Source organism: Haliotis rufescens, unplaced genomic scaffold (genome assembly GCF_023055435.1).
Source record: "Haliotis rufescens isolate VD_foot unplaced genomic scaffold, xgHalRufe1.0.p SCAF_2, whole genome shotgun sequence".
Lineage (NCBI taxonomy): Eukaryota > Metazoa > Mollusca > Gastropoda > Lepetellida > Haliotidae > Haliotis > Haliotis rufescens.
Window position 1 is genome coordinate 1,597,177 of NW_025963890.1, and position 26,863 is coordinate 1,624,039.

The 26,863-nt window shown below is 41.4% G+C and overlaps 1 protein-coding gene across 1 annotated transcript; it reads left to right on the top strand.

Annotated features, from left to right (window-relative positions):
- Nucleotides 1-7,088: 7,088 nt before the first annotated feature.
- On the top strand, nt 7,089-20,116 carry LOC124115609 (killer cell lectin-like receptor subfamily G member 1). Its single transcript, XM_046476665.2, has 5 exons — nt 7,089-7,209; nt 8,790-8,968; nt 14,400-14,517; nt 18,570-18,674; nt 19,167-20,116. The coding sequence occupies exons 1-5, from the start codon at nt 7,146-7,148 to the stop codon at nt 19,427-19,429; spliced, it is 729 nt and encodes a 242-aa protein (XP_046332621.2). The 5' UTR covers nt 7,089-7,145; the 3' UTR covers nt 19,430-20,116.
- Nucleotides 20,117-26,863: the final 6,747 nt, after the last annotated feature.

Here is a 26,863-nt window from a genome sequence, read left to right on the forward strand (position 1 = left end):
TACTGCGATACATGTGTATTGCATGCTGTACTAGCTGATACTCTGCGCTCTGTCCAAATGTACTAGGGGGCACGGGTGGCCTTGTCGTCTAAGGCGCCGCGGTTCGCTGTGCAGAGTTGCGTCCCTTTGGCACGCCAGAAACCTATGATTGTGGGTTCGAATCCCAATTATGTTTCTAGGTTTATCAGCACCATACCCGTGCTCGTGGGTTTCATCGAAGTGGTAAACGTCTGAAACCTGCATCGCTTCGGGCTTTCCTCCCACGGCGAAACCGCATTATCGGTGGTTCGAGAAGGGAGCTAACTCCGTTTGCCTAATCGAAAGTTCGAGGTGGGCCCACATTCGAAACTAAACGCACTTGTTGTTGAGAATATATACTACGTAAACAAACCCGCATAACGAACTCATAATTTGTCTATTTAATTTGACTTATAATTGGATTAAAATGTACAAATAAGATGGCAATACAGCAGAACTCACTTCTACGTACATCGCCAAACTAGGTCGTGGGGTTATTAATATTCATGAGTTATTCCTTTTATGGAACAAGTTCTCGGAAACGTCTGAGGCTTGTATCATGTCCGAGATCAATTCAAGTGTAGACAAATGTTCAGGCTTATATCGCCACCAACACTTATGATTAGATTGATGTGTTATACTGGAAAAGGTAGAATGAGTGGTATTGCCTCTGTAATTTTAATTTGAAGTAGATTTAAGTTTCTTGCTTGGTAGCTATTTTTGTAAAACTAGTGTGGTCAGCTATGACGCAGTTATTCAAACTTCAAAGACTTTTGTGCCTTTTATGGAATTAATGTCACACGAAATGATTTATAAAGATATTTCCCATCAATATTACAAAATATGAATAATATAAAATGTCACATAATGACAAACGTGAGCCCAATAGCCTAAATGACTTCGTCAACCTTATGAAACCCAGCGATTTAAAAATGTGGGCCCACCTGTTTCGATCACTATAAGACGGGAACAATGTGGGCCCACATTTTAGAAAATGGTTATAAGTAAGCAAAGCTAATGAAGCTAGCGATTTTTTAATGTGGTCCCTCCTTTTGCAATCACTATGACGGAAGAACGTCTACCCACTAGGCGATATACAAATGTGGGCCCACTTGTTTCGATCACCATATATGACGGGAACAATGTGGGCCCACATTTGAGAAAATGATTATCAATATTTAAGTAGAATTTCGCGATTAATAAATGTGGTCCCTCCTGTTGCAATCAATATGACGGAAGAACGTCTGCCCACATTTAGGGATTGATTATCAGAACTAACGAAACAACCTAACGAAGCTAGGCGAAATACAAATGTGGGCCCACTTGTTTCGATCACCATAGATGACGGGAAAAATGTGGGCCCACATTTTAGAAAATGGTTATCACCACTAAACCAATCTTAGAAGATGTACTGATGGAAACATAAATATATAATGCATTCAAACATTTAATTACCTTAAGTTTTACCTTAGGGATAAGCTGGGCATTTAATAGCTGGACCAACAATGTGCAGCGTGGGTGACGCCATTTCTCGCAAATACGAAAACAACGGAGATAGCTCCCGTTTGAAATTAGAGTGACCTCCCTTTCCCAATATGAACCACTGATAATGCGGTTTCACCCCTCCCACATTAAGCTGATACTCCGCGATATAACTGGACTACTGTTAAAAGCGGCGTTAAACCCAACTCACTCACTCACTCACTCACTCACTCACTCACTCACTCCAAATGTACTGTAATGTTTATGTATAATGGGCCGCCCTTTACGTAAAAAAACATCAATTTAAATTGTTTGATGGGCATTACCTAGAAGTTGATGGATGACATGGAGCTTTACAGATAACAACTTGTTTATTTACTGTAAAGGCGACGTTTCGGTATAGATCCTTGTACCGTTGTCAAGCTTGACACACAAAGCAGTGTTGGTTCTCTGAGTCAAAAACTCGGTAACCAACACTTGTCGCAGGAGTCGACTGGATTGGATCAATCATTCACCATGAACTCGAATGTTTTAAGCATACCGTCTCAGCCATAATGCTATTTTTAGTCCGGGCACCTTGACATCAGTGCCTGTGTGTCATTTTGTCCAGATGATATAGCTTGTTGTGCATGCTTCAGTCACTGGTTTGCCTGGCACGATTTTTGACAGTAAGCCTTGATATTGCTGAAGTATTGCTGACTGCAGCGTTAAACATCTACTCAGTCCTCATTACGAGACCCGTGAAGATCCGGGGTAGAATAGATCTTCAGCAACCCATGCCTGCCGTAAAAGGCTTGTGGTAAGAGGCGACTAACGGGATCGGATGGTCAGGCTCGGTGACTTGGTTGATGCATGTCATCGATTCCAATTGCGTGGATCGATGCTCATGATATCAATCACTGGATTGTCTGGTCCAGAATCGATTATTTACAGACCGCCGTCATATAGCTTGAATATTGCTGAGTGCGGCGTTAAACAACCAACCAACCAACCAACCAACCAACATTGTGCGCATTGTGGTCAAGGAACATACAGTTAACAACCCAGGAACCTGACGGAAACCTGTTGCCCCATGTTATCCATCAATGCTTTGTTGTGTAATTTAAGACGGATTCTGGTGATGTTACACGCCCATAGCAAGTTACGATAGTTCGAGTAATGAGATTTCGCTGTTCGTGATTCAGGCATGAAGACAATCATCTGACCGGATGTAAAGCATGGTGCTCTGAAGAAGATCGCAGAGTCTTTGGTGATAGTCTTCAGTAATATTCTTATCAAGGGTTCAAGTAATGGTTCTCACTGCAGAGGAAGTTTGCTATTCTACAATCCCCTTCACATGGTACCCTCAGGTCAGGACACGCCCATAGATGTCCTCGCTGTCACAGTATTCTTTAGTGCAGTGAGTGAGTGAGTTAGGTTTGACGCCACTTTGAACAGTATTCCAGTTACATCAGGTGTGTCAGCTTAATGTGGGAGGAAGGCCCAAAAGGAAAATTATGGAGGTCAGACGTTTACCACTTTGGTGAAACCCACGAACACGGGTGTGGTGCTGGCCAGCCGAGAAACATAATCGGGACGAGTCGGGATTCGAACCCTTGGTCCTAGGTTTCTGGCGTGCCAAGGGGAACCAACTCTTGCGGTGCCTTAGACGACGGGACCACGTGCCCCTGTATTCATTAGTGGTCTTAGTTGGATTTGTCGCTTCCTGTCTTGATACAGAGACACACCAAAGTCAATGTGCTGATGTTATGTTGTGAGTCTTCCTTAGCACTATTACCCCCAAAAGTATAACCCTATCCACACGCTCATACTCTAATATACCTGAGCTTTTATCATGATCAATCATTCACCATGAACTCGAATGTTTTAAGTACACCGTCTCAGCCATAACGCTATTTTTGGCCGGTACTCAGCCATTTATAGTGGCAATGTCGTATAAGACATGCAGTAGGAGAAGTGGCCATATGGCCTTGGAGTAGAAGGTAAGGGAGCGACCTATTCTAGTGGAGCCTAGGTTTTGTATGGAGACTAGATGGTTTTCAGCTATAGCTAGATGCAAAACCAAATTAAAACTATGAGACTAAATAAACAAAATTAAAGGCATCTTGCAACAATATGATTTTTGTGGTAGACAAAAAAGTTTCAACAATCCGAAGCATATTTTTTCTCCCCAAATATGAAATGGTTGGCCATTTATTTACCGCGAATTCAAACTGATCCCTCCCTTGTTTCCCTACCGGGTACCCAGTTGTTGCTACACTGCTTTCAGGGTATCGTCTTGTATTGAATTTCCTCACACATTTAGCTGACACGCCGTGATATAACTAGAATACTGTCCAAAGCGGCGGTATATCCAACTCACTCGCTTACTCTTGTATTACCATAAAGATATGACGTCACACTTTTGTCTCAACAAAATAATTCTGTAAGGAATGGACAATTTACTCACATTCTTACATAGGTTACTAACATAGTGTCCGACCCGTGAAGATCAGTGTTAGAATAGGTCTTCAGCGACCCATGCTTGCAGTAATAGGCGACTATGCTTGTCTTAAGAGGCTACTAACGGGCTGGTTGGTCAGGCCCGCTGACTTGGTTGATGCATGTCATCGTATCCCAATTGCGTAGATCGATGCTCATGATATCAATTACTGGACTGTCTGGTCCAGACTCGATTGTTTACTGACCGCCGTCATTTAGGTGAAATATTGCTGAGTGCGGCGTTAAACAACACACACACACACGTACTTTCTGTGATCGGATTACAACTATGCAGTAATCGAAGATTATAGATAAACAGCCGACCTGGACTAAAGATATGGTAAATGCCCAGGTAAAATGTCCTATGATTGCTCTGATGAAAAGCAAACGGATACAGTGCAATACATCCTTATGACGACTAATTCAATCCTGCAATGCAAATATTAAGCTTGTGCGTTAATTCTAACAAAAAACATATATCGGAATATGGTCTTTAATTTTCAGCACGTACATTACGAATGTACTGGCTGCAGCGATCAAATCGCACAAAATGCACGTACGAATATACACTATACGGGCTAGTTCAAATTCAGCGCAGATGTCCGAGCACGAACTTTCCGTCCAGCATATTTGTGTTGTATACACATATTATTTATTTATTGACATTCACACTTCCAGGCTGTATTTTATATCTGACTAGCAGTATTTTGGTATTTTGGTGATATATATTAACAATATTTCGGTAAAATCACGGCGTGTCATTATAATATCATTTAAGTCACACAGCTGTTGGAACGACACAACTGGGAGTCAGCGAACAGATAATATCTGGTACTGTCGGATACTAGTTGGGGCAAATGTTACTACTTATGTATAGTAGATGATTGTTGCCATTGCAGGAACAGTTGCTAAATCCCACTATATATGTCTACCAGTAGCCAAATACATATAGCCACACAACACGTCACAATGTATGCCACACTTTCTACACGTGGCCACCCAACAGTCCCTCACACGCCGAGAACTTACCATTATGAGATACCACGCAGGAAACAACCTGTATTCCTTAACGCAAGGTTACATAAAGCCTAACAAATGTATGCATCCTTAAAGTGTTTCATGTTTCATATTTATGTCTTGTCGCCCTAGTTCACTAACACTTCTTACCTTGTTGTACTTATTTTACTGCTGTCCAAAACTGTATTATTCTTACTCATACCCTCTCCAAAAGGAGTAAATGATGATGACGATGATGATGATGATGCATGGCAATGGCAGGCGTGATCGTTGGAGAAGTTTCGGGTTGGGTCAGTTTCATGAAGTCTGGCTGTAACTACACAAGAAGAGCACAGATATATTTGAGACCATTTTCGACGTGACTTGTTTTTATCCTCTTCGAGAAGTACGTTTCTCGTTCAAGACAGGCCCATTTCAAGACAATCAGCAGTGGCAATATTCTGAACATTCATGAGTACACTAACATTAATTCTAGAGCCTGTTACATACCGCTGCTTCCTCGTATCTGACCCATTAGCTTGCCATCGATTTTTTTTATAGATTTTGTGTGGTCACTTACTGATTTCTCAACTTAGTTCTGTGCGAACCTATTTCTGGGTTCACCTCAGCGTTACAGTTGGGAAATCACCTGGTAACGCATGAGACAAGAGACATAGATGTTAAACTAAGGTCTACCCGAAATGTATATGCATCTGACATGCATTTCCCCACACACCGCTTCTAGAAGTGTTAAAGCATTGTACTGTTCTTCGTTCCTGAAAGTCATTTCAGCGCCACGACTAGCCGACATTGTTAAGCAACATACGCCACTGCCGTAGTGCCAAGATGGCTTGTGTTCCGTTAAGGAGTTGGACTGATGCATTATCCCGACAAGCGCACATTCTGACCACTACGCCATCCCATTGAAAGTGTGCCTAAAAAGATGCCTTGGTAACATGAAATATCAACTCGCTCGTTTATTTGAGGGCCAAATGACCGCTGTATTAAAACGCGCAAGTTGGTGGACAAAGTTGTGTCCCTTAGGCATGCCAGGATCCGAGGACAGTGGGTTCGATTCCCATTAGCTCGGGGCTTTCCTCCCACGTTAAACTGGCACGATGTGCTCTTACTGAAATAATGTTCAAAGTAGTGTGAAACCCCACTCACTCACTCACTCACTCACCCAGACCATCATCTTCGTTGTTTATTCAGCAAGGCCACGTAGGCCATCGGCCCATGTCACAGCAGTTGTACATCAGCCATTACTGTACTTGAAGTTTACAACAGCAGTCTTGTCCTTAATGGCATAGACTTATAAATGTGCATAGCCAAATTTCTTATGATATTAAACTTATCACTTGACATCAACCCATTGAATCTATGTAAGCAACAAAGAAGGTACCACGTAACCTCCCTATTAAGGCCATCTGTTAGCATGCATAGTTCAGCGGAGTAAATTTCATATTCACAAATGTCTTTAACTGAGAATGGTTATGCCAACATGATGTCTCTGGCATTAACTCAGACGCTGCGTTGACGAGGCAGGGGGATTAGAGAAAAAGAGCCGTGGGAGTCAGGGAGGCTGCTGTCTTTGTCCATTATCTTAAATACCGCAGAATGCCGTATCTTTTGATGACGATTTCAGCGGAACATTTACACAGGCAGGTCACGTAGTGAATCCTTGGTAATTGTGCGGCGTGCTTGTCACGGGGTCATTATACAGTGGCTGAAATCAAAGGACTTCAACTGAATGTTGATCGCCAAGTCTTCAAGAAGAAATGGCATTGGCAACGGAACCTGTGGCGGTCTTTATGGAGAATCGAAGCCAGCATACCGACGGGTGTCAACTCAGGCAAGGAAACTGCTTCTGACGTGAAATAAATTTCACTGCCTTTAATAAGCATTCCTTCAAATAATACTCTATCTTCTAACTAAAGACGTTTTAAAGTGAAAATCCAATGCGCGGACGTCACAGAATTAGATTCGTAAATATTGGCGAAGTCAGAATGTTTGTCTGTATAGCGGGGTGAACGATATGAAGTGTGGACGAAGGAACGGGCGTGTTTGTATCGATCTGTGAGTTTTGATGGCACGCCGCCGCGCAATGATACAGGCGGTAAGGAGTTCTGTTGGGGGTCGAGTGTAGGGCGAGTTCCCTGCGGAGGGAGATGTTTGTAAGGATGGGGGAGGGAACGCTAGTTTTCATCTCTCTCTTGTGGACTATTGCAGCGGGTAAGTTCCATCATTATGAGTCCAGTATTCCCAACTGGCAAACAAGGCTTCAGTTTACAGTGTTTCTTATCGTACATTCATGGCGCAGATTGACTTACTTTAAACTATTGGAACTACCAATATCTGTATTGATCGACAATTGTATATTTTTAAGTTATTTTGGAAGCTTTATCGACGTTCATGGATTGTCTGGGTTCTGTATTAGGTGATTTTATGATAATGTTGGGAGAACCGGCTCTAACGACATAATAGCGCTATATTATTGTTGTAAAACAAACCCTCACTGAACAACGTATCCCCACGACACAGCCTGTGGTCATGCGTTCTTAGTCATGTTTACATGGTAATGTGTGTATATGTGTTACATTGCTATCACATCATCTATTCTGAGATAACCATTTCTATTAATCCGTCGTTTCAAAAAGATGTTATATTGGATTTTATGAAAAGACAAATCTTAACGACCTTGTTTGAAGAACAGAACTCTTATCCAGAAGCATCTAGAAACAGGCGAGTCAAAGTTATCTCCTTTCAAAACAAAAGTGATATTTTGTGTAATCCCGTTTATTAATGGAGGTTTGATGTTGTAATCAAGAACACTGTCGTAAAGGGGGCGATTGTTAGCATTCAGTCTCGTTATCTTGGCTGAAGGAGATTATTTATTGTTTCTGGGAGTCTTGAAATAGGCCTCATGAAATCATTTCCCCGACCACGTGCCATTACGACCATATGTGAAGAAGAACACAGAGGGCTGTGTCAATTTAGACGAACACCACACAACGGGATGAAAGAAAATGAAGGGCAAGACGGAAGGGGTCCTCTTGCAATCAGTTTAAAAAGATGCGTTTCCCTGTCCATCACGTGTGCAAGACCTTTGGTCCAATTACATTAGGCTTTGGCTGAACAGGGGACAAACAGGGGAAACAGCCACTTGGTATTGATTAAATGGTTTTGATCAGTCCTGCTTGTCATGGGAAGATTTATTTTTAGATCAATTTATTTTCATTTGTTGGGTATTGATATTTCTTAATTTGAAATGTGAAAATGAAAATCTACTTCCTTTAGCAGTTAATCCTGGTACGTCATCAAACATGGGTATATTCAAGTGTAAATTATAATTTTAAGAAGCAACGTTTTTATTTGTTTTCTAAATCGTTTTTGAATGTATTTTGCTTTTCTTTGAAGTTTTCTATGAAGAGAAGTGGTTTGTTGAAAAACGTGCATTTAATGTACTATCTGCTCAAAGGAACGTGTAATTTGTAAAAGGACTAAATGGGATACCAATGCATATGACAACATGTAATGATTGTTTATGCTGGTCGTATAATACATTTTTATTATTCATAATCAGACACCATGAACCTTGGATCGCCATGTTGTGAATCGCAACGTTTTCGCGTACCCATATTCCATACCAGTGTACCGAAACATCGGATAAACATGAAATCAATTCTAACCCCATGGCGTCGTAATCTACAACAGTGTTAATGGTGACAGCAGTAAAAGGATATCATCTTGTGACTTGTGCAAATCGAGAATTTCCTGTGTATAAAAGACATATGGTGTTATTCGTGAATCAGGTTTGTCCCACGACGGCTGCGACGATGGCTGGGTGGCCTTGCACCACCACTGCTACTACTTCGGGGTTCTGGAGGGGGATGTGACACCTGCCATCAGCGCATGCAGTGCGAAGGACGCTCACCTGGCCAGTCTGTGGGGCGGGGAGGAGAGGGACTTTGTAGTGGACAAACTGTGGAAGGTGAGTGCGGAGAGACACAGTGTAAGCGAGTGCTTATGTCAGCCTTCAAGAAAATAACTGTCCCGCGTGCAGCAAGAAGCTGGTGACGTTAAGTTAAAATACTGGACCCTTTAATGTATTACACAAGATTGCAAATGTAAAGATAAAACATCTTATCAGCTAATGCGTGCATTAAACTACATATGTCAAGCTATAGTCTTTTACAGTATCTCTTAGCACTAATCACTAAATGTCTTCAGCTAAAAGATGTCAAAAGCAAACGGCCTATGGGTGTACAGTGTACCAAGTAAACTAGACGTATCAAAATACGAAGGAATGACAAGGAGATTATGCCGTTTGGTCGAGCAACGTGTATCTTACCCTGTGTCCTATCTGAATCTGTATTTACCCAAATGAAAACATATTTCTATAAATTCATGACTGTTTAAACAACTAAAAGCGGTTTCACTAATGATAATGCCCAATCTGTAATTATATTTTTCGAACGCCTGTAAACAAATATTGGAATAAAATGTATTGAAAAGTGAACTCCAGTGAGTGCGACCAGCACGTCTATCTGGAAATGATATTGGTCTCACAGACTGTTGTTTTGCCGTTGGGGTATTCCTCGTCGGTAATCAATAGAAACAGCGCTGTGCCAAACCTCGTTTAAAGTCAGACTCATTCCTTTAACGTCACATATATGATGTCCTCCACCAGAGCATGTATGTGCTCGTATATCAGTCTTCCCTTCTGACGTGAGGGATCGGGTTTGTAAGCTGAGTGGCAGAAGACAAATCATTTCTAATAATATCCTGGAAGTCAGGATTGTAAAGGCATTTAATGGACTGTTGTAACTTAATGAACTGACTACACAGAAATATTAACCTCCATTTCGTGATTTGAAAACAGATTTAACTTGTGTATTGATCTGAACCCCGACTACACTTGGGAGAGTACATTCAGCGAAGTAACAAATCACTGGAAATATTCCCTACTCCGTCATGAGCTGTAGTAACTTGTAACACACATTGTTTTGTCCATTAAAGGTGGATGCGTCTCTGGTTGAACTTGTCAATTAAAACGGGAAAACCTTTAAGGATATTCCTATTCCTCTCTTTTAAATGAAGGAATATGTCCAAACAAAATAGACTCTACAAAGTCATAGAAACATACGCTCTGGTAGCATTGTAAATTTACAAGAAAGACGCTAAACTCTGGTAGCACTGTTAATATACAAGAAAGACGCTAAACTCTGGTAGCATTGTAAAATGTACAAGAAAGACGCTAAACTCTGGTAGCATTGTAAATTTACAAGAAAGACGCTAAACTCTTGTAGCACTGTAAATTTACAAGAAAGACGCTACACTCTGGTAGCATTGTAAATTTACAAGAAAGACGCTAAACTCTTGTAGCACTGTAAATTTACAAGAAAGACGCTACACTCTGGTAGCATTGTAAATTTACAAGAAAGACGCTACACTCTGGGAGGTTTGTAAATTTACAAGAAAGACGCTACACTCTGGTAGCATTGTAAATTTACACACAAGACACGGATCAAGGAGTGCCTGATCGCGTCCTGCTCTACATTTAACACTCGTTTTGAGAGAAGGTTAAGGCCGCTTACGTGGCCCTAAAAAGAGTCTGGGGCTCCTCAGAGATGTGTTTTCCCCTAAGGATGACCTCAGTAGCAAGTCTTTTGGTTAGGTTGTTAATATGAACCATCAGCGCAAGGGAATAACCAGTCTTGATTTTCCGCCGAAGCTGGTTCCATTTAGTTTAAATGGCAAAACAGCTGTGAAAATTATGTGTCAAGTATATATATCCTCATACCATGGGCTATAAGGCGATATATCAAGATAAGGTCGGAAATGCCATTTGAACACTGATAACCCCTGCCAATGCATGGAGATGTAGATGGTCATTTCTCATCCTCATCTCATGAAGGAAATGTCCCATGGGTACAGCAGCGGGACCAGTGAACTACTTCGAAAATGTCTCCTCTGCAAAGAAAATTAATTCCAGAGATTTGAGTAGGTTAGGCCATTTGACATCATGCTTGTCTTAGACCTCCTGTCGAATTAGAGATTATGTTTACCATAAAAGATTTAATCGAATCGAATATAATTTTACCTTTGATCAAACTATTTTCTACCAATCGTTGTTGTAATCATAATCAAAGGAACTGGTTTTATGTACTCACTACGTGTGAGATGTACCCGGGGCTGGGTACTGCTTGGCATGAAGTCATCCATTGTCCTTGGTCCTTGTGTAGACATGCACTACCTGGACTGTTTATACAGGGATCACAGTATGAAGCTGACGCGCTCAACTCAGCTGTGTCTCTCTCTTCCATGTCTGTCTTCACATCAGCAGGTTTAGGTTTAGAGTAGCCTGCAGTGTGAAGTGATGAGCAGTTTCAAAGACAATTTCAATATCGAAAAGTTGTTAAGGACAGGTCTTGAAAAACTGTGAGTATTCAAGAATACTTAGGATATTTTGTGCTTGAAGCGTAAGTTGGTGAAGGAAAGAACTAATAACATGACATTCTACTTGTATTTATGTCGTATTTCAAATGCAGAGACACTCTATAAATAAACTCGGTTTAAAGTCCCCCCCCAAAGGCCGGTACTATGCCTGCTGCAGATGAATGTTTACCCAGCCACGGCTTAGGGCTTGATGCCCACGTCACGATAGCCGGACATCGGGTGATTTGGTTGAGAAAAGGGATTTCCTCTTTAGACGTGATGTTCTCAAATTGTTCCCGTGTTAGACATATTGACTGCACGTATTGACTGGGACTACGGGGCTAGCACTCGTGGCCGACTCTGAAGTAGCGTGTAGGTTGTAGGCTATTCAGTGTAAAGGATTCTCGTACGCCAGTGTCCATCACATACGTACGTCTGGACATGCCATATATGTACTCCGTTAGTTAGCTGGAACATGTACCTCCAGCCCGGTGCAAGTCTCGCAATTGGAACTAATGGATAATCATTTAGTTGACGCAGAATTTGTTTGTGTTGACCATAAAACGTGGAATGGTTTGTGAAGACATGTTGTTCATGCTGTTGATTTTTAGACAAATGTTGAATATAACATGTAGATAGTTTGCCTGTATGCCTTTACTCAGTTTGTATTACAAACTCATGACGTACATCATGTAAAAGTAAGGCGGTCGGGTAGCCTAGTGGTTAAAGCGTTCGCTCGTCACTCCGAAGACCCGGGTTAGAATCCCGACATGGGTATAATGTGTGAAGCCCATTTCTGGTGTCCCCCGCCGTGATATTGATGGAATATTGCTAAAAGCGGCGTAAAATCATACTCACTCACTCATATAAAAGTAGGAACATAATCAATAATCAATTAGTTGACGCAGTGGCCAAGTTTGTGTTAACCATAAAAAGTGGAAAGGTTTGTGGAGACATGTTGTCCAGATGATTTCTAGACAAATGTTACATAGAACATGTAAATAATTAGTCTACATGTCTTTGTTCAGTTTGTATTTCAAACTCATAACGTACATCGTATACAAGTAGGACATCGTCAAAACGACAACATGCCCCCTTAATGCACGTGCATTACACAAATACATACTACATAAAGAAGACTAACAGGGTCGGATGGTCAGGCTCACTGACTTGGTTGATGCATGTCATCGTATCCTAATTGCGATGCTCACTGGATTGTCTGGTCCAGACTCGATTATTTACAGACCGCCGTCATAGAGCTTGAATATTGCTGAGTGCGGCGTTAAACAACAAACAAACTACATAAAGTAAGCGAATACCTCGCCGGTATGATGACATGTACACACTAGTGGTATATGCATCCTGTGTCTTAAACAATAATTGTCACTGCTTCTCTGTCAAAACCGAATGAAGATTGAGTTTAGTCCGTCATGTTTCATTCAGATACAGCCACCATTAAGATTCTCTGTAAGTTATTTAGTGGCCCCTGCAAGAACGATTAGTTGGCCAATTGCCCTACTTGCGGGCAGGAGTCCCCCTAAACAGACGGGAGGGACCAATGAAGGATGATTTGTTTCTGAATCTCAGTCACTTTGGGGAAGCGTTCTCCGCCGTGTACATCGATGTATCGATCTGGCTGACCCACACCGTGGTCAGTGAACTTTAGGATGGGGCAGTGCTCAACTGACTTGAGATATGACAGTACATTGACTGGAACGTGACGAAGTTAATCATGTATTTATATGTATGTATGGTTTTATGTATTTATAACTTTCTCATGTTTATATCTTTGTTATTGGTTGAACGATATAGCTGGGATATCACTTCTTTCACTCACTCACTCACTCACTCACTCACTCACTCACTCACTCACTCACTCACTCTCACTCACTCACTCACTCACTCACTCACTCACTCACTCACGCACTCACTCACTCACTCACTCACTCACTCACTCACTCACTCACTCACATGTACCGTGCGTGTAGTATAAAGTCATCCATTCCCGTCCCCGGATGTGTCAATATTCCGATGTATTATTAAAGTATTATTTATTGTCCGAGGTATATAGAGATTAATGAAGTTCCACGATATATTCATTTTCAGAATTCTCTATCAAATCGTTATGTGTCGACGATTTATCGTTCATGCTTCAGTACAGAAATCAATACAGACGAATGTTCAATATCAACTCGGTAATTCCGTGTGCAGTCTGCATTGTGGGGCTGGTCTGTCGTCGCCGTGTAATATACATATAACACCCTTGACGCTGCCGGTAGTTGCGATAGGTCCAACCCCGTTCAATTCCCCGCTCCAACAGGGGAGCCTCGGTCGAGGAAATGACGTCATGTTTGCTACGGCAATAAACTATACCAGCCCGTCGTTAGGAAAACATTACACTGAGTTATTTCAGTAAATGCTCTCATCAGAAAGGAAAATAGGTTCTGATTTCCGTCACATTAAAGTTGACGATATACTTAGCTTAATGTGCATAGCGCCAACCGGCACGTTAATGTGCCGGTACCCTTAATCTATTGTCTTATATTCTACGGTGACTTGTTATGTATAATAGCATTTAGAGCACAAACAAGAGGGTGGCCAGTGTGAAATACCGTTACCAGAGTCAAGCAATACTTTGTATCGATTAGAATTGTGCTTAATTATTCTATTCAAGTGATTTTTATTCATTTGTTATTTTTTTTAAATGCTTTGAATAGAAAGGGAGAAATACTCTGCATGCATTTGTTCATTTGCCTCCAGAATTTAAACGAAATTATTATTACGTAACTATATTCAATAACATCATTTGGCATATTTTCTGAGACGTAATCGACATCATATCTATTGAATGTTATATTAAGAATATCTTCATTAAATGATGTATAACCTCATTGAAGTAACTTTGTGTAACTTGTGCTTATTTGTTTCATCATTTGGTTTTGCGTGAATATTATAACTTTAGTAAAGTGGTGCCATGTTTTCAGCCTGAGGCCCCCCGGGACGGCTTTGTGTGGCACGGCCTCTACGGCACGGCAGACAACGACTGGGCGTGGCGAGACGGCTCCGACTATAAACCAGGCCACCTTGCTACAGCAGTGTCAGGTACAGCGCTATCACATGCTTTTGTGTTGCCATGGAGACAGTAGTATATCTGAGGAATATATAGATTCGTAAGGGGCCGACTTTTTAATATCCTTGGGGGGTGGGGCTCGGATGTTGTCTATCTGTCACGAGAGATATCTCTGCATGCATCTTCCGTACAACATCCTATCGTCATACTGCCGGATCAGTACAACTCCCTATTGTCATACTGCACTACCAGTACATCATCCTATTGTCATACTGCCACATCAGTACAACACCCTATTGTCATACTGCACCACTAGAACAACATCCTATTGTCATACTGCTACATCAGTACAACATCCTATTGTCATACGGCCACATCAGTACAACTTCCTATTGTCATACTGCACCATCAGTACAACATCCTATTGTCATACTCCACCATCAGTACAACTTCCTATTGTCATACTGCACCACCAGTACATCATCCTATTGTCATACTGCCACATCAGTACAACACCCTATTGTCATACTGCACCACTAGAACAACATCCTATTGTCATACTGCTACATCAGTACAACATCCTATTGTCATACGGCCACATCAGTACAACTTCCTATTGTCATACTGCACCATCAGTACAACATCCTATTGTCATACTCCACCATCAGTACAACTTCCTATTGTCATACTGCTACATCAGTACAACATCCTATTGTCATACTGCTACATCAGTACAACATCCTATTGTCATACTCCACAATCAGTACAACATCCTATTGTCATACTGGTACATCAGTACAACATCCTATTGTCATACTGCACCACCAGTACAACATCCTATTGTCATACTGCACCACCAGTACAACATCCTATTGCCATACTGCACCATAAGTATAACATCCTATTGTCATACTGCACCACCATTACAACATCCTATTGTCATACTGCACCACCAGTACAACATCCTATTGTCATACGGCACCACCAGTACAACATCCTATTGTCATACGGCACCACCAGTACAACATCCTATTGTCATACGGCGCCACCAGTACAACATCCTATTGTCATACTGCACTATCAGTACACAATCCTATTGTCATACAGCCACATCAGAACAACATCCTATTGTCATACTGCACCATAAGTATAACATCCTATTGTCATACTGCACCACCAGTACAACATCCTATTGTCATACGGCACCACCAGTACAACATCCTATAGTCATACTGCACCACCAGTACAACATCCTATTGTCATACTGCACTATCAGTACACAATCCTATTGTCATACAGCCACATCAGTACAACATCCTATTGTCATACTGCACTATCAGTACAACATCCTATTGTCATACTGCACTACCAGTACAACATCCTATTGTCATACAGCACCGTTAGTACAACATCCTATTGTCATGCTGCATACTACGGAAGTTATGTGAAAATAATTATTCCGAGTTCTAGTCCTAGATTAGCTGCTAACAACCTTTCTACAATGTACAATTCTTCGATCCTTTTCCTCCACTGTGATGATTACATGCACATGGCCCGCACTACTACGCCATGCCCCGGCACCCATGCTTAAGGAGCAAGCTACCGGACCCGGGGGTCACAGTGAGACCAGGACGGCCTCGTCGTCTAAGGCCTCATTTCACTGCGCAGATCGAGTGAAGTCCATTAGGTGTACTAAAGCTATGAACGTGGGTTTGAATCCCAGATTCACCCTCATGTTTCTTGGATGAACAGCACCGTGGCGTATCACTTCAGGCGTTACCCAAATCAAGTTGACATGCCACTTGATACATGAAATACTGTCCCACTAAACTCACTCACTCACGTACCAATGTCTCCTGGGTATGTTTCAAAGGCGAATATGCAAGGGGATGCAGAGCTCCAGATAAGCTTTTGGTGTTGTGGGTATTTTACCCATGCATTTTAAAATCATTGGGTATCAGTAGTTCTATCTGGGTTTTCAAATTTCTGTTACCCACTAGTTTTTACACATGTGGGTATTTAAGTTAAATATTTAAAAACACTATTCATCTAGTCCCAGCAAACTAACTGTCATCGTGGAGTTTGGCAAGGTTGACGAAATGTCCGTTTATAATTTCAAAATAAGTTGCTGATTTGCTAATCGAATACGCAGGGTTACTTCACCATATTTTGATGATACGCACAGTTTTTATTTTTGTAGCGAATCTGTAATGTCCGTTGCGTATTTGATACGCTTGGATTTTATTTTACTGCATATTTCTGCATTTTGTATGCGTATTTTACGCAGATACGCAGCTTATCTGGAGCTCTGGGTATGGTTCTCGCACGAGCAAACGCGACGAACTGGAAGGGTATCAATTCTACCCATTTTAAACGAATCCAGTGCCAACTTTGCACAGACAGGGATTATTATGATTGTGAAGTTTGTATTTTGTTTCCATTTTGACGTAATAAAATGGCAAATATCTTCTATAGTGGATGTAAACCTGAATAATGACGATCATCACCGATGTGGTAGTCGTCCATGCAGGCGGCTCTGATTACCCGCGAGCATCAGAGCGTGATTACATTAGTTTCCGGGGATGGAGACGAATCGATGCTGTGGTAAGGGCAGGGAGGGGCCAGTCCCTGTTTGACCCCTGCCAGGAGGACGCACTGACGGATGCTCTTCTGGACTCTGCTCAACGTTATGAATATCTGCAGCTATCCGACATGTCACACTGGGGCCATCATGGGGATGTCTCTATATTTGTAATTGTCCGAGTCGTGCCGATACAAGTTATGTATATGTATTTAACTCCTGTGCAAACGTTTCGACTCCCAGCCAGGAAATCAATAACTCGTTTTGATTCTGTAGACGCTGTATGTTGTGCATATCGCACAAGTCGTACACTAGCTGATGTAAACTGGTGTTTTTCCAGGGCGTTAAAAGTAAGCTTGTAAATAAAACAGTTCGTTTTACAAAAACAACAACAACAACAACAACAACAACAACAACGTAACGCAGAACAGGTGACAATTATTTATCTATAATTACAATGGAAGATAATTATGTCAAGAAAAAGCAGTGAAGTGAATGGACGACTAGATTCCTATGTCGCTGTCAGCAACACTGTCCTTGTGAGGAACTGAACCCGGATTCTTCAACGTCAGGAGAAAGGGCTTTACCCACTGGGCCAGTAATAGTATGACAAACACACATTTACATTCATAACAAATTGGAGTGTTTCGCTCGTTAAAGGATTTTCACATAATGTCAACAAATCTTACATCTGTTCCGTTTTATCGAAGTGGCATGATCAGCTTTAAGAGTTAGTATAAACGTATGAACGTGACGTTACTGCTGCAATTACGGTGTTGGCTACACCAACGACTGTAGGAGGTCGGTGCTGTTCCCGATTTAACTCCCTCCGTGGTCTCGTGGTAGCGCGTCCGCCCGGAGAGCGGAAGGTCCGAGGTTCGATCCCCGGCCGCGTCATACCAAAAGACGTTGAAAGATGGTACTTGTTGTTACCCTGCCTGGCGCTTGGCATTAAGGACCTGAACCAAGGACTGGTCGGTTCGGAGTCAGTATACTGTGTCTGAGTGGGGCATTCATGTTAAACTGCGGTGTGGTATCTCAGTGAGCTTGCACTATGAAGCGGCAGCAGTCCGGATCTAGTACACACACACACACACACACACACACACACACACACACACGTGCTATATAAGTGCAATGGTCTTGGACGCGACGTTACATCCGGTTTCACCTCACCTCACCTCACCTCACCTCACCTCACCTCACCTCACCTCACCTGTTCCCGATTCCGTCACTACAGTCGCGGTACCAGTGGAAACCCAAACACTGCAGCGATACTGTCAGACCTGCTTTTCCACTCGTCTGACCTCTATCCACCAGGTCATTGTGGCTAGCGTTTCACTGGACTCACTTGCTCGATAATAGATTACATACCTTATTTCTATTTCCCATGAAAGAAGGCTCAAAATTCAAATTGTAGGTTCTATATACGGAGCGATCCGTTGTATCACTGTGTACACCGTTGTTACAGCAGTTCGTTACATTGTGGCTTTCTATTGACAGGAAGTTCCGGGAACAAGACCAACAAGTGCGGCGCGTTAAAAGGAATAGGCAACTATGCCTTTCTCGACTGCACCATGGATGCCCAGGCCTATGTCTGTAAGAAAGGTACGTCATCCCAAAATGTTGTCTTTTCCGAATTGACCTATTTGTTTGCAAACAAACTTTAGAATGCAATGTCTTTAGCAACCCATACGGGATCGGGTAGTCAGGCTCGCTGACTTGGTTGATGCATGTTATCCTATGCCGTTTGCGTAGATCGATGCACATGATGTCAATCACTGGATTGTCTGGTCCAGACTCGATTAATTACAGACCGCCGTCATATAGCTGGAATATTGCTGAGTGCGGCGTTAAACAACAAACAAACAAACAACACTGTGCAGATAGCCCAAGAATCGTGATCAGGAGGAATTTATTCGAAACAACATTTTGCAGATCCTGGCAGCTAAGAGACGCAACTCTGACACTCCCTTTGTGGTGCCTTTGATAGCCATCCATTGTACTTACATAAAGATGTAATCTCCCTTTTCACGACATGTCGATAATGGTTTTTAAAACAATAATTGATTATTAGAAAACTGTATTTTTATTCCACAGCTCTATCGATGGTATACTCAACCAGTTCCATCGCAAACCATTCTGCCGTCAGCGACCACTTTCAACTGTTCGAGAGACTTGTACCACCAGTGTTATCTGCCCTTCCCTCGGCGAGTCTTCAGATCGCTCAGATAGATGTCGCCTCGGAAACAGGATGTGCTTACTACTGCTTCACGCTCGAGACGTGTTCAGCCTTTCAGTACACGTGTGTGACAGCGTCGGCGTGCAAGACGTACACGTGTAAACTGCTGCATGGTATGTAGTGGACGAAGCCAGTCATTGAAACCATGGAATAGGGATATGGATTCCATATTTAACATTTGTAATTGTAATACATGAACTTCTCTACCAATATAATGAAATATACCGTGAAGAGTGATCAGAAATTGGCGCGGTTTTGAAAACGATATGCAAATGCGTCGTTAATCCCTTTTTGAAATAGTCTGGCAAAATTCACTTTGCCGATGAGACAAATTCAGATATTCACGAAGTAGATTGATACAAGCGTATATATATTTATTTATTTTTAAAATACATGCTTTTCGTTTCCATAGCAGTTTATTGCTGGTGGTGTTGCTCTTTTTAGTCTTTTTTTCGATTTTTCGGGGTCTTTCTTAAATACAAGCCGTCAGATGTTTCACGTTAGATATATTCTGGACTTTTGGTTTCTCGAGATTGCATTTGAGATCAGGTGGCATTTGTGTATCTGAACACTTATCTCTCTGCCAATAAGGGATTACAACAAACAATAATTGTAACTGTCGAGAATCTAGAAACAGTTAACGTATTATATTCAAATTTGATTTAAACATAACTCATAGAAAGTCTCACACAACGCTCCAGGACGGTTATGCATCACTTCATGTATATTGTCAATATTCCGTCCATACGATCCATGTACATTCATTTGAAATAAACGAAATTTAACTGGCACAATATGTTTTAAACAACCTCGCACACATCCCCCAAATGATGTAGAAAGCAGACATCAGGAGGCCCCTATCTAAATTTGCAGCAACTGCAGTAGTTGAAATATCTGAAACATTACGTTGATGTGGAGAATGGAACTCCATGAAACCATTAGTATTGCACAACCCCACTGTCTAGTGTTGTTATTCAGGATAAAACATGGTTACTGTCGGTTTATGAAGTCTCAATTACTGGGTCGGTCCTATCCACCAAACGAAGGAAGGCCATGTCCTACTGCAACAATTTAGCGAAAGAACGTCATGTACTACTGCAACACTTTACCGAAAGAACGTCATGTCCTACTGCAACACTTTACCGAAAGAACGTCATGTACTACTGCAACACTTTACCGAAAGAACGTCGTGTCCTACTGCAACACTTTACCGAAAGAACGTCATGTACTACTGCAACAATTCACGACATAGAAAGAACGTCATGTCCTACTGCAACAATCCATTTCTATGGACAGGGTTAAACAAAGGCTGGCTATCCTTGATGATTTATTCCTGGTTTGGTCAACAGTGGAATGACAAAAACAAATTTTAATGGAAACAACCTACGAACATGTAGAACTTTCAAGGAAAAACAGCCTGAAGTTTATGCATTAATGTCTATGTCTCGTTTCAAAGAACGTTACTCGCGAAATTTCGATGTAGAAGTTTACCTCTATCTGTATGTATTTTTGGTATGTCACTACACTACAAGGTACAACACCTGTGTCCACGTTTAACTCTAGTACGAGGACTGGTCAAAAAGTTCTAAGCCGAACAAACAAAACCATCTATTGTGAAAGTGTTTTTAATTTTATTTTTGAACACAATCTCCCTGCTTTTCAATACACTTCTCATATCGATAGTGAAGCTTTTCAATTCCAGTAAGGAAGAGGTTTTCTGAAGCCACCCTGAAACAAACATTCACGGCAGCTTTGAGGTCATCGTTGTCGTATTAGCGCTTTCCACGAAGATGTTCTTTCAGTTTAGGAAACAGATGGAAATCACTTGGTGCCTGGTGTGGCGAGTAGTGAGTGTGAGGAAGCTATTCGAACCCACATCGCCTCTGCAAGTCGAGAGGTGTGAGAACAGGCATTGTCACGAAGGAGTACAACTCCAGCAGTCAGCATTCCTCGCCGCTTTTCTTTTATAGAATCCCTCAGGCGATGAAGGAAATCAGCGTAGTAGGCACCGGTAATCGTCTTTTGACTTTCTAAGTAATCAACAAGGATCACACCCTTTACATCCCAGAATACAGTGGCCATGACTTTCTTCACTGATCTTGAAGACTTGGTTGCCAGAGAATTGGATAGGTGTCATTCCATGGATTGACGTTTTGACTCTGGATCATATTGGTAAACCCATGTTACTTATCTCTTTTTTAATTTAATGAAATACCCCTCAATTAGCTCTAAATGTTCTCTGGCAATGTCAGTTCTTTTTCCCTTAAGATCAGAATTTAGAAACGTTGGCACCTAACGAGCAGATATCTTAGGGCACTTATCCCCATACACTTGTAACATGCAGTCATGAATTTCTAGGGGAGTACTTTTCTCTACCCTAATGGTTAAAGCGTTCGCTCGTCACGCCGAAGACTCGGGTTCGAATCCCGACAGAGGTACAATGTGTGAAGCCCATTTCTGGCGTACCCCCGCCTTGATATTGCTGGAATATTGCTAAAAGCGGCGTAAAACCTTACTTACTCACTCACTAAAGTTAAAAACCTTATGACAGCTCGGTACTCTTTCTTTTCCATTTTTGTATCCATTTGGATCCCTTTCACGTTCAACAGGCTGTCACTAATATACAAACTGACTCTACAGACCATATGCACTTCCAGTGAACTTCTCAAACAACACACTGCATTGACTAGTTCACTTTGTTATATTATATATATGTTATATTATATTAGAAAGATAGTCAGGCTTAGAACTTTTTGACCAGCCCCTGTATGGTGTCTGGACGTTAGCCATTACCAGTCACACCGCTACAAGAACATCTGTGTCTATGTCCCAACCATGTGGAAGATGAAGATGGGAGTTCTTCCATTGGCAGCGGTGACAGTGTTAGGCAGCATGACTCCTGAGAGTCTACAGGGCTTTACCTGCCCTACACCGAAGGACATGTGACACATGTGGTGTTTCCGTAGGTAACTTACTTTGTTCGAGATATGCCTTTGTTTACCCAGCAGTGAACGGATATCCGGTATGATTAGATGGCAATGTGACTGTTAACGCACCTAGCGCCTTGATGTGAGCTTTGGGTGTATATTTCACAAGGAGCTGAGAATGAAAGTGCACAGATCCACTGACCAGGGTAATAATAACTTAGCGCCATGAACATTCAATGAGGGAATTTGGCACATTATAATCCCCTTGATTTGTAATGATGTGAGAATATATTTAAGAACAATTAAAGAAATGTTTGGTGGAAGGTCACTGCCTCTTCTTCTATGCAAAAGCACAACCTCTCATACTATTGTTGATTTAGGCAAGCATATGTCAAGTATCCTTAGACGTCTGTTGTAGTTTGACTGTCTTGAAATGTATGGTTGATAATGTCACGGAGCTGTGCTCCAAGGGTCAGGGGGTGTCATTAAACAAGAATAACAAGTAATGAAAACGTGGTAATAGGTTCACAAGTTTATTTATAGCAACTAATTGTATCACTAGGTGACAAAATAGAAGATCAAAAACCCAATCTAATCTGACAGTGATCACTGATCACTGTTTTAATAAATCAGAGCAAATACACAAGCGGCTTAGCTGAACAACTGTATTACAGTAATAATTGGAGAGTAGCTAAAACACTTTGACAAGATACAGGCAATATACAGGCAAGATACATAGGCAGTCAATTAAGTCGGCTGCGACCAATTAACACCTGAGTTAATTAACTCAACACTCAAATGAGTGAATAATGTAGGCTAGGTTAAATAGTGAAATAAACACAGAGGGCCTATCCATAAACTAAGTCACTTGGACAATAAATTAGACGAGAACGTCTGAATATCAATTTAGTCTAACAGACTAAAGACGCAGCCACTTTGACCGAGCAAGGAATTATATAATAACAATTCCCTAAAACCAAGACAATCACGGGAAGATTAGTTATCCTCGGATTACTAGAAAAACGGAGTATGAAAAACCCTAGCTGATTAGTTCAGCTCAATGCAACCATAATTAGTCAGTACAAGATCAAAAGTGCCCTGTAATCACATAATAACGAAACCTGAGTTTCAAATCACCACCCAGTCGCGAGTCGACCTATAAACGAACTAACAAAGCCTGGAGAGATCAAAGACACAAGATCCTGACAAAGGCTTTATACTTGTGCGCGGACCTCGGCGAGAACAATCTCTCCTGGCATGCCGGAGAATCCACTAGTCTGGGACGCTCAGCCAAAGGGTGTTTCCTGACATGGAAAAACACGAATAGCAAACTAACTACAATATCCATACGGAAGATGTAAGTATCAAAAAGAAGCGCTGAGCATAAGCTAACCAACCTTATCACTAAAGATTTACAACAAGCTGTGTACAATTATTGAGGAGACAAAAACGATCATAAATACATTGGAAATATCTGAAACTACATGTATCTTTCCCTAATGTTTGAAAATAGCCACAAGAATATTTTCAACACATGAATAAGGCAGCTAACATATATGATATGACATACATCAAGTCAATACATGGTAAGAGTGTGCCATTAGAGAACAAAATATAAGGGTCGTTAATTCTCTAACAAAGAAAGCAATGACATTGTCCAATGACGACAGCCGGACTTTGCCGAAGGGTGTCGGAAATTGGACAATTAAAGCCAGGGAGTGGTGGGTCAGTAGAACGTGACAATACTAGTTTTATGACACAATGATAATAAACTGAACATATTTTATCTTCAGATTTTCTTATTCTCTTTCGTGTTTCACTTCTGGTATTTCATTTGCGTGGCTTCGCTATCGATGTCCTTTGTCATGATTAGACCAGGCACATCTTGTACATCCGGGTGTCTGACACTCGCCATTTATTTTATCAGTTGAAAACAACCTTGAGCTTTTCTGAAGTTTTTCTTCTTTTATGGCAATTAAAACGAAATATATCTTTAACACCCACATTCAAATTATCCATCTCATGGGTCAAGTCGTTTATATATAAGGAGACCACAGTTGGAGACATGATATGGCCTTGCTTCGGTATTGACATTAACAACGAGTGTCAGGTGATCAATTATTTTAACAGATCTTGTAATGTTCTGATACAGTGAGCAAACATTTCCCCGCTATTTCAGCATTCCGCAACGTCAACATTTCTATCCACGTTTTCGCAGGCTATTTCAAGTTAGTAAAAGCTAGTAAAATGTAAAGTTTGTGAAACCAGTCTTCTTTTTAAAATCGTGTACAAAGAATATAGAAACGTAGAAACAACTTCTTCCTTTCCTGAATCCGTTTTTGGGTATCAGAGATCATATTGCTTGAATCCAGCCACTTTGACATTCATTGATTTAAAATGTCAAAAACTATTCACATGGAACAGATATAAGGGATATCCAACGATAAGATAAGGGTTGCCGTAGGTCTTTCTCATGTTTAGGAATATGATCAATACCAGGTTGTGTCCAACTCCTTGGAGTGTACCTTCGGCAAAACAAAAATTAAAAATCCTGAACAGAATGCCTATACAGTAATCTCATTAAAATCAGATCTTAGTTCTCGCTACCGCTGAACAAAGATCTAAGAACACCCCATTACGGGTCACGTCAGACCGACCTTGCGCGAACTTTGACCGACCAATGACTGACAAGAAATCGACATTAGCCAATCAGAAGGCAGCCTTTCTCGTGCTTTATGGCACTTAATTCAAACTGGCGACTTCGCTTCAAAAAATATTTTGATAAATTCTTGATTAAAATTTTGAAACCTGAACAAAAGAACATTCTGGAATTTAGCGGTAGCGAGAACTAAGATCTGATTTGAATGAGATTGACCAATACAGCTATCATTTTCAATTCTTCCGCTATTAATTTGTTTATACCTCCGGCGTTTCTAATTTAGCTTTCTGTACGGCTCTTGAGACATCATCACACAAGATAGAGCTATAAAGTGTGGTATCTTCATTGGGCTGCTGCAACGCGTGACTGTGACTCCACTGTTCAAGCTCGGGCATCACCTGGGCTTGGTGGGCATCTATCTGAAGCAGACTGAACATCGTTCACAACTGTACCCTCACCAAAGACCACTTCTTCTGGAACATAGACTTTTCTGTTGTTTGATATTTATTTAATTTCCAGAAATGCGTTTTGGCTTCCATTTAACTTCTCGAGTTGATTATTCTGTTCCCCCACCTTTCTCTTGTATTTTTTGTTCATTCTCTCGAAGGTCTATCTCTCTACACAATACAGTTGTTTCAGTCTGGATCTTGTGTCATTCCCATCATTACACTTAAACCAAGTTCTTCTCACTTACAGGTACTATCACTGCCTTTGGTGCTCTACCTTCCAATATGGTTTCCTGAAGATCCTTGTGGTGAAAAACCAGGAACTCTTTCGTCCATTACTCTGTACACAATATCAACATATCCAGAATAGGCTTTAGCAACGTTCTGAGTGTCAGATAAACACTGCTGAGTCGTATTAATAGTAATTTCAACCATAACACTTGAGAGGTTCAGCTGACAACTTTTTACCGCTTCCATCGATCAGAATAGCTTCTGGCTTGGTTACTTGTGTCACATGGCCGAACATAGATAAGTCTAGCGTATGGGACAATAAGGAGTTGGGATCGAAAAAGCGACATTCGCACCATATGTGGCAATAAGGGATGACATTGTTACAACTTTTAGGTTTATGTACAGAGACAGTTGTTTGTGAGATACTAAAACATAATCAACTACTGAGGCCTCAGTTGGGCTAATATATCCAAAATCATTCGAGTTAAAACGATCATTAAACATACACAAATGTATATCAATGAGAAAATGTATAAAATGTTCTCTATGGATATTTAGGATAGTATCCACGTTAGTACGATCATGAGCGGTGTGGACATCTTGCAAATAATCTGCCAGGGTGGCGTTGTACAAAGCGATCTTAGCGCTAAGGTGATCGTAACTCCCACACCATAGACTGACGACAGTCGTAGCGCTGAAGTCGTTTTGTACAACGACACCAAGGTCACCGGCCCTTGCATGAAAGTCCTTTTATAAAACACCCATACCATCTGGGGATCCGTTTGGTGCTACATAGGCGGAATTGTTTTTTTTCTGTATCGATTTGTTTCAGTTCCGTTCTGATATATGCCCATGTATCACATTTGTTTGTGGTAGATCGCTTCCATCCTCTCGACGTAGGCAGTCTCAGGTTGCTGCCACCATCTTGATCCTGGATTATTGGACCAGGTAGCATCCTACCTTCATTAGTGAGTGAGTGAGTTGGGTTTAACGCCGCTTTTAACAGTATTACAGTTATATCGCGGCGTGTCAGCTTAATGTGGGAGGAAAGCCCGAAGTGATGCAGGTCTGAGACGTTTACCACTTCGGTGAAACCCACGAACACGGGTATGGTGCTGACAAACCTAGAAACATAATCGGGGCGAACCAGGATTCGAACCCACAATCATAGATTTCTGGCGTGCCCAAGGGATGCAACTCTGCACAGCAAATCGCGGCGCCTTAGACGAAGGGCCACCCGTGCCCCCTACCTTCATTAACTAATGAGTGACTTAAACCTTTATGGTTCATTA

Coding starts and splice junctions, on each gene's coding strand:
- LOC124115609 (XM_046476665.2), top strand. CDS start 7,146: ATGTTTGTAAGGATGGGGGAGGGAACGCTAGTTTTCATCTCTCTCTTG. Junction 8,969..14,399: donor TAGTGGACAAACTGTGGAAG/GTGAGTGCGGAG, acceptor CCATGTTTTCAG/CCTGAGGCCCCCCGGGACGG. Junction 14,518..18,569: donor CCTTGCTACAGCAGTGTCAG/GTACAGCGCTAT, acceptor TTCTATTGACAG/GAAGTTCCGGGAACAAGACC.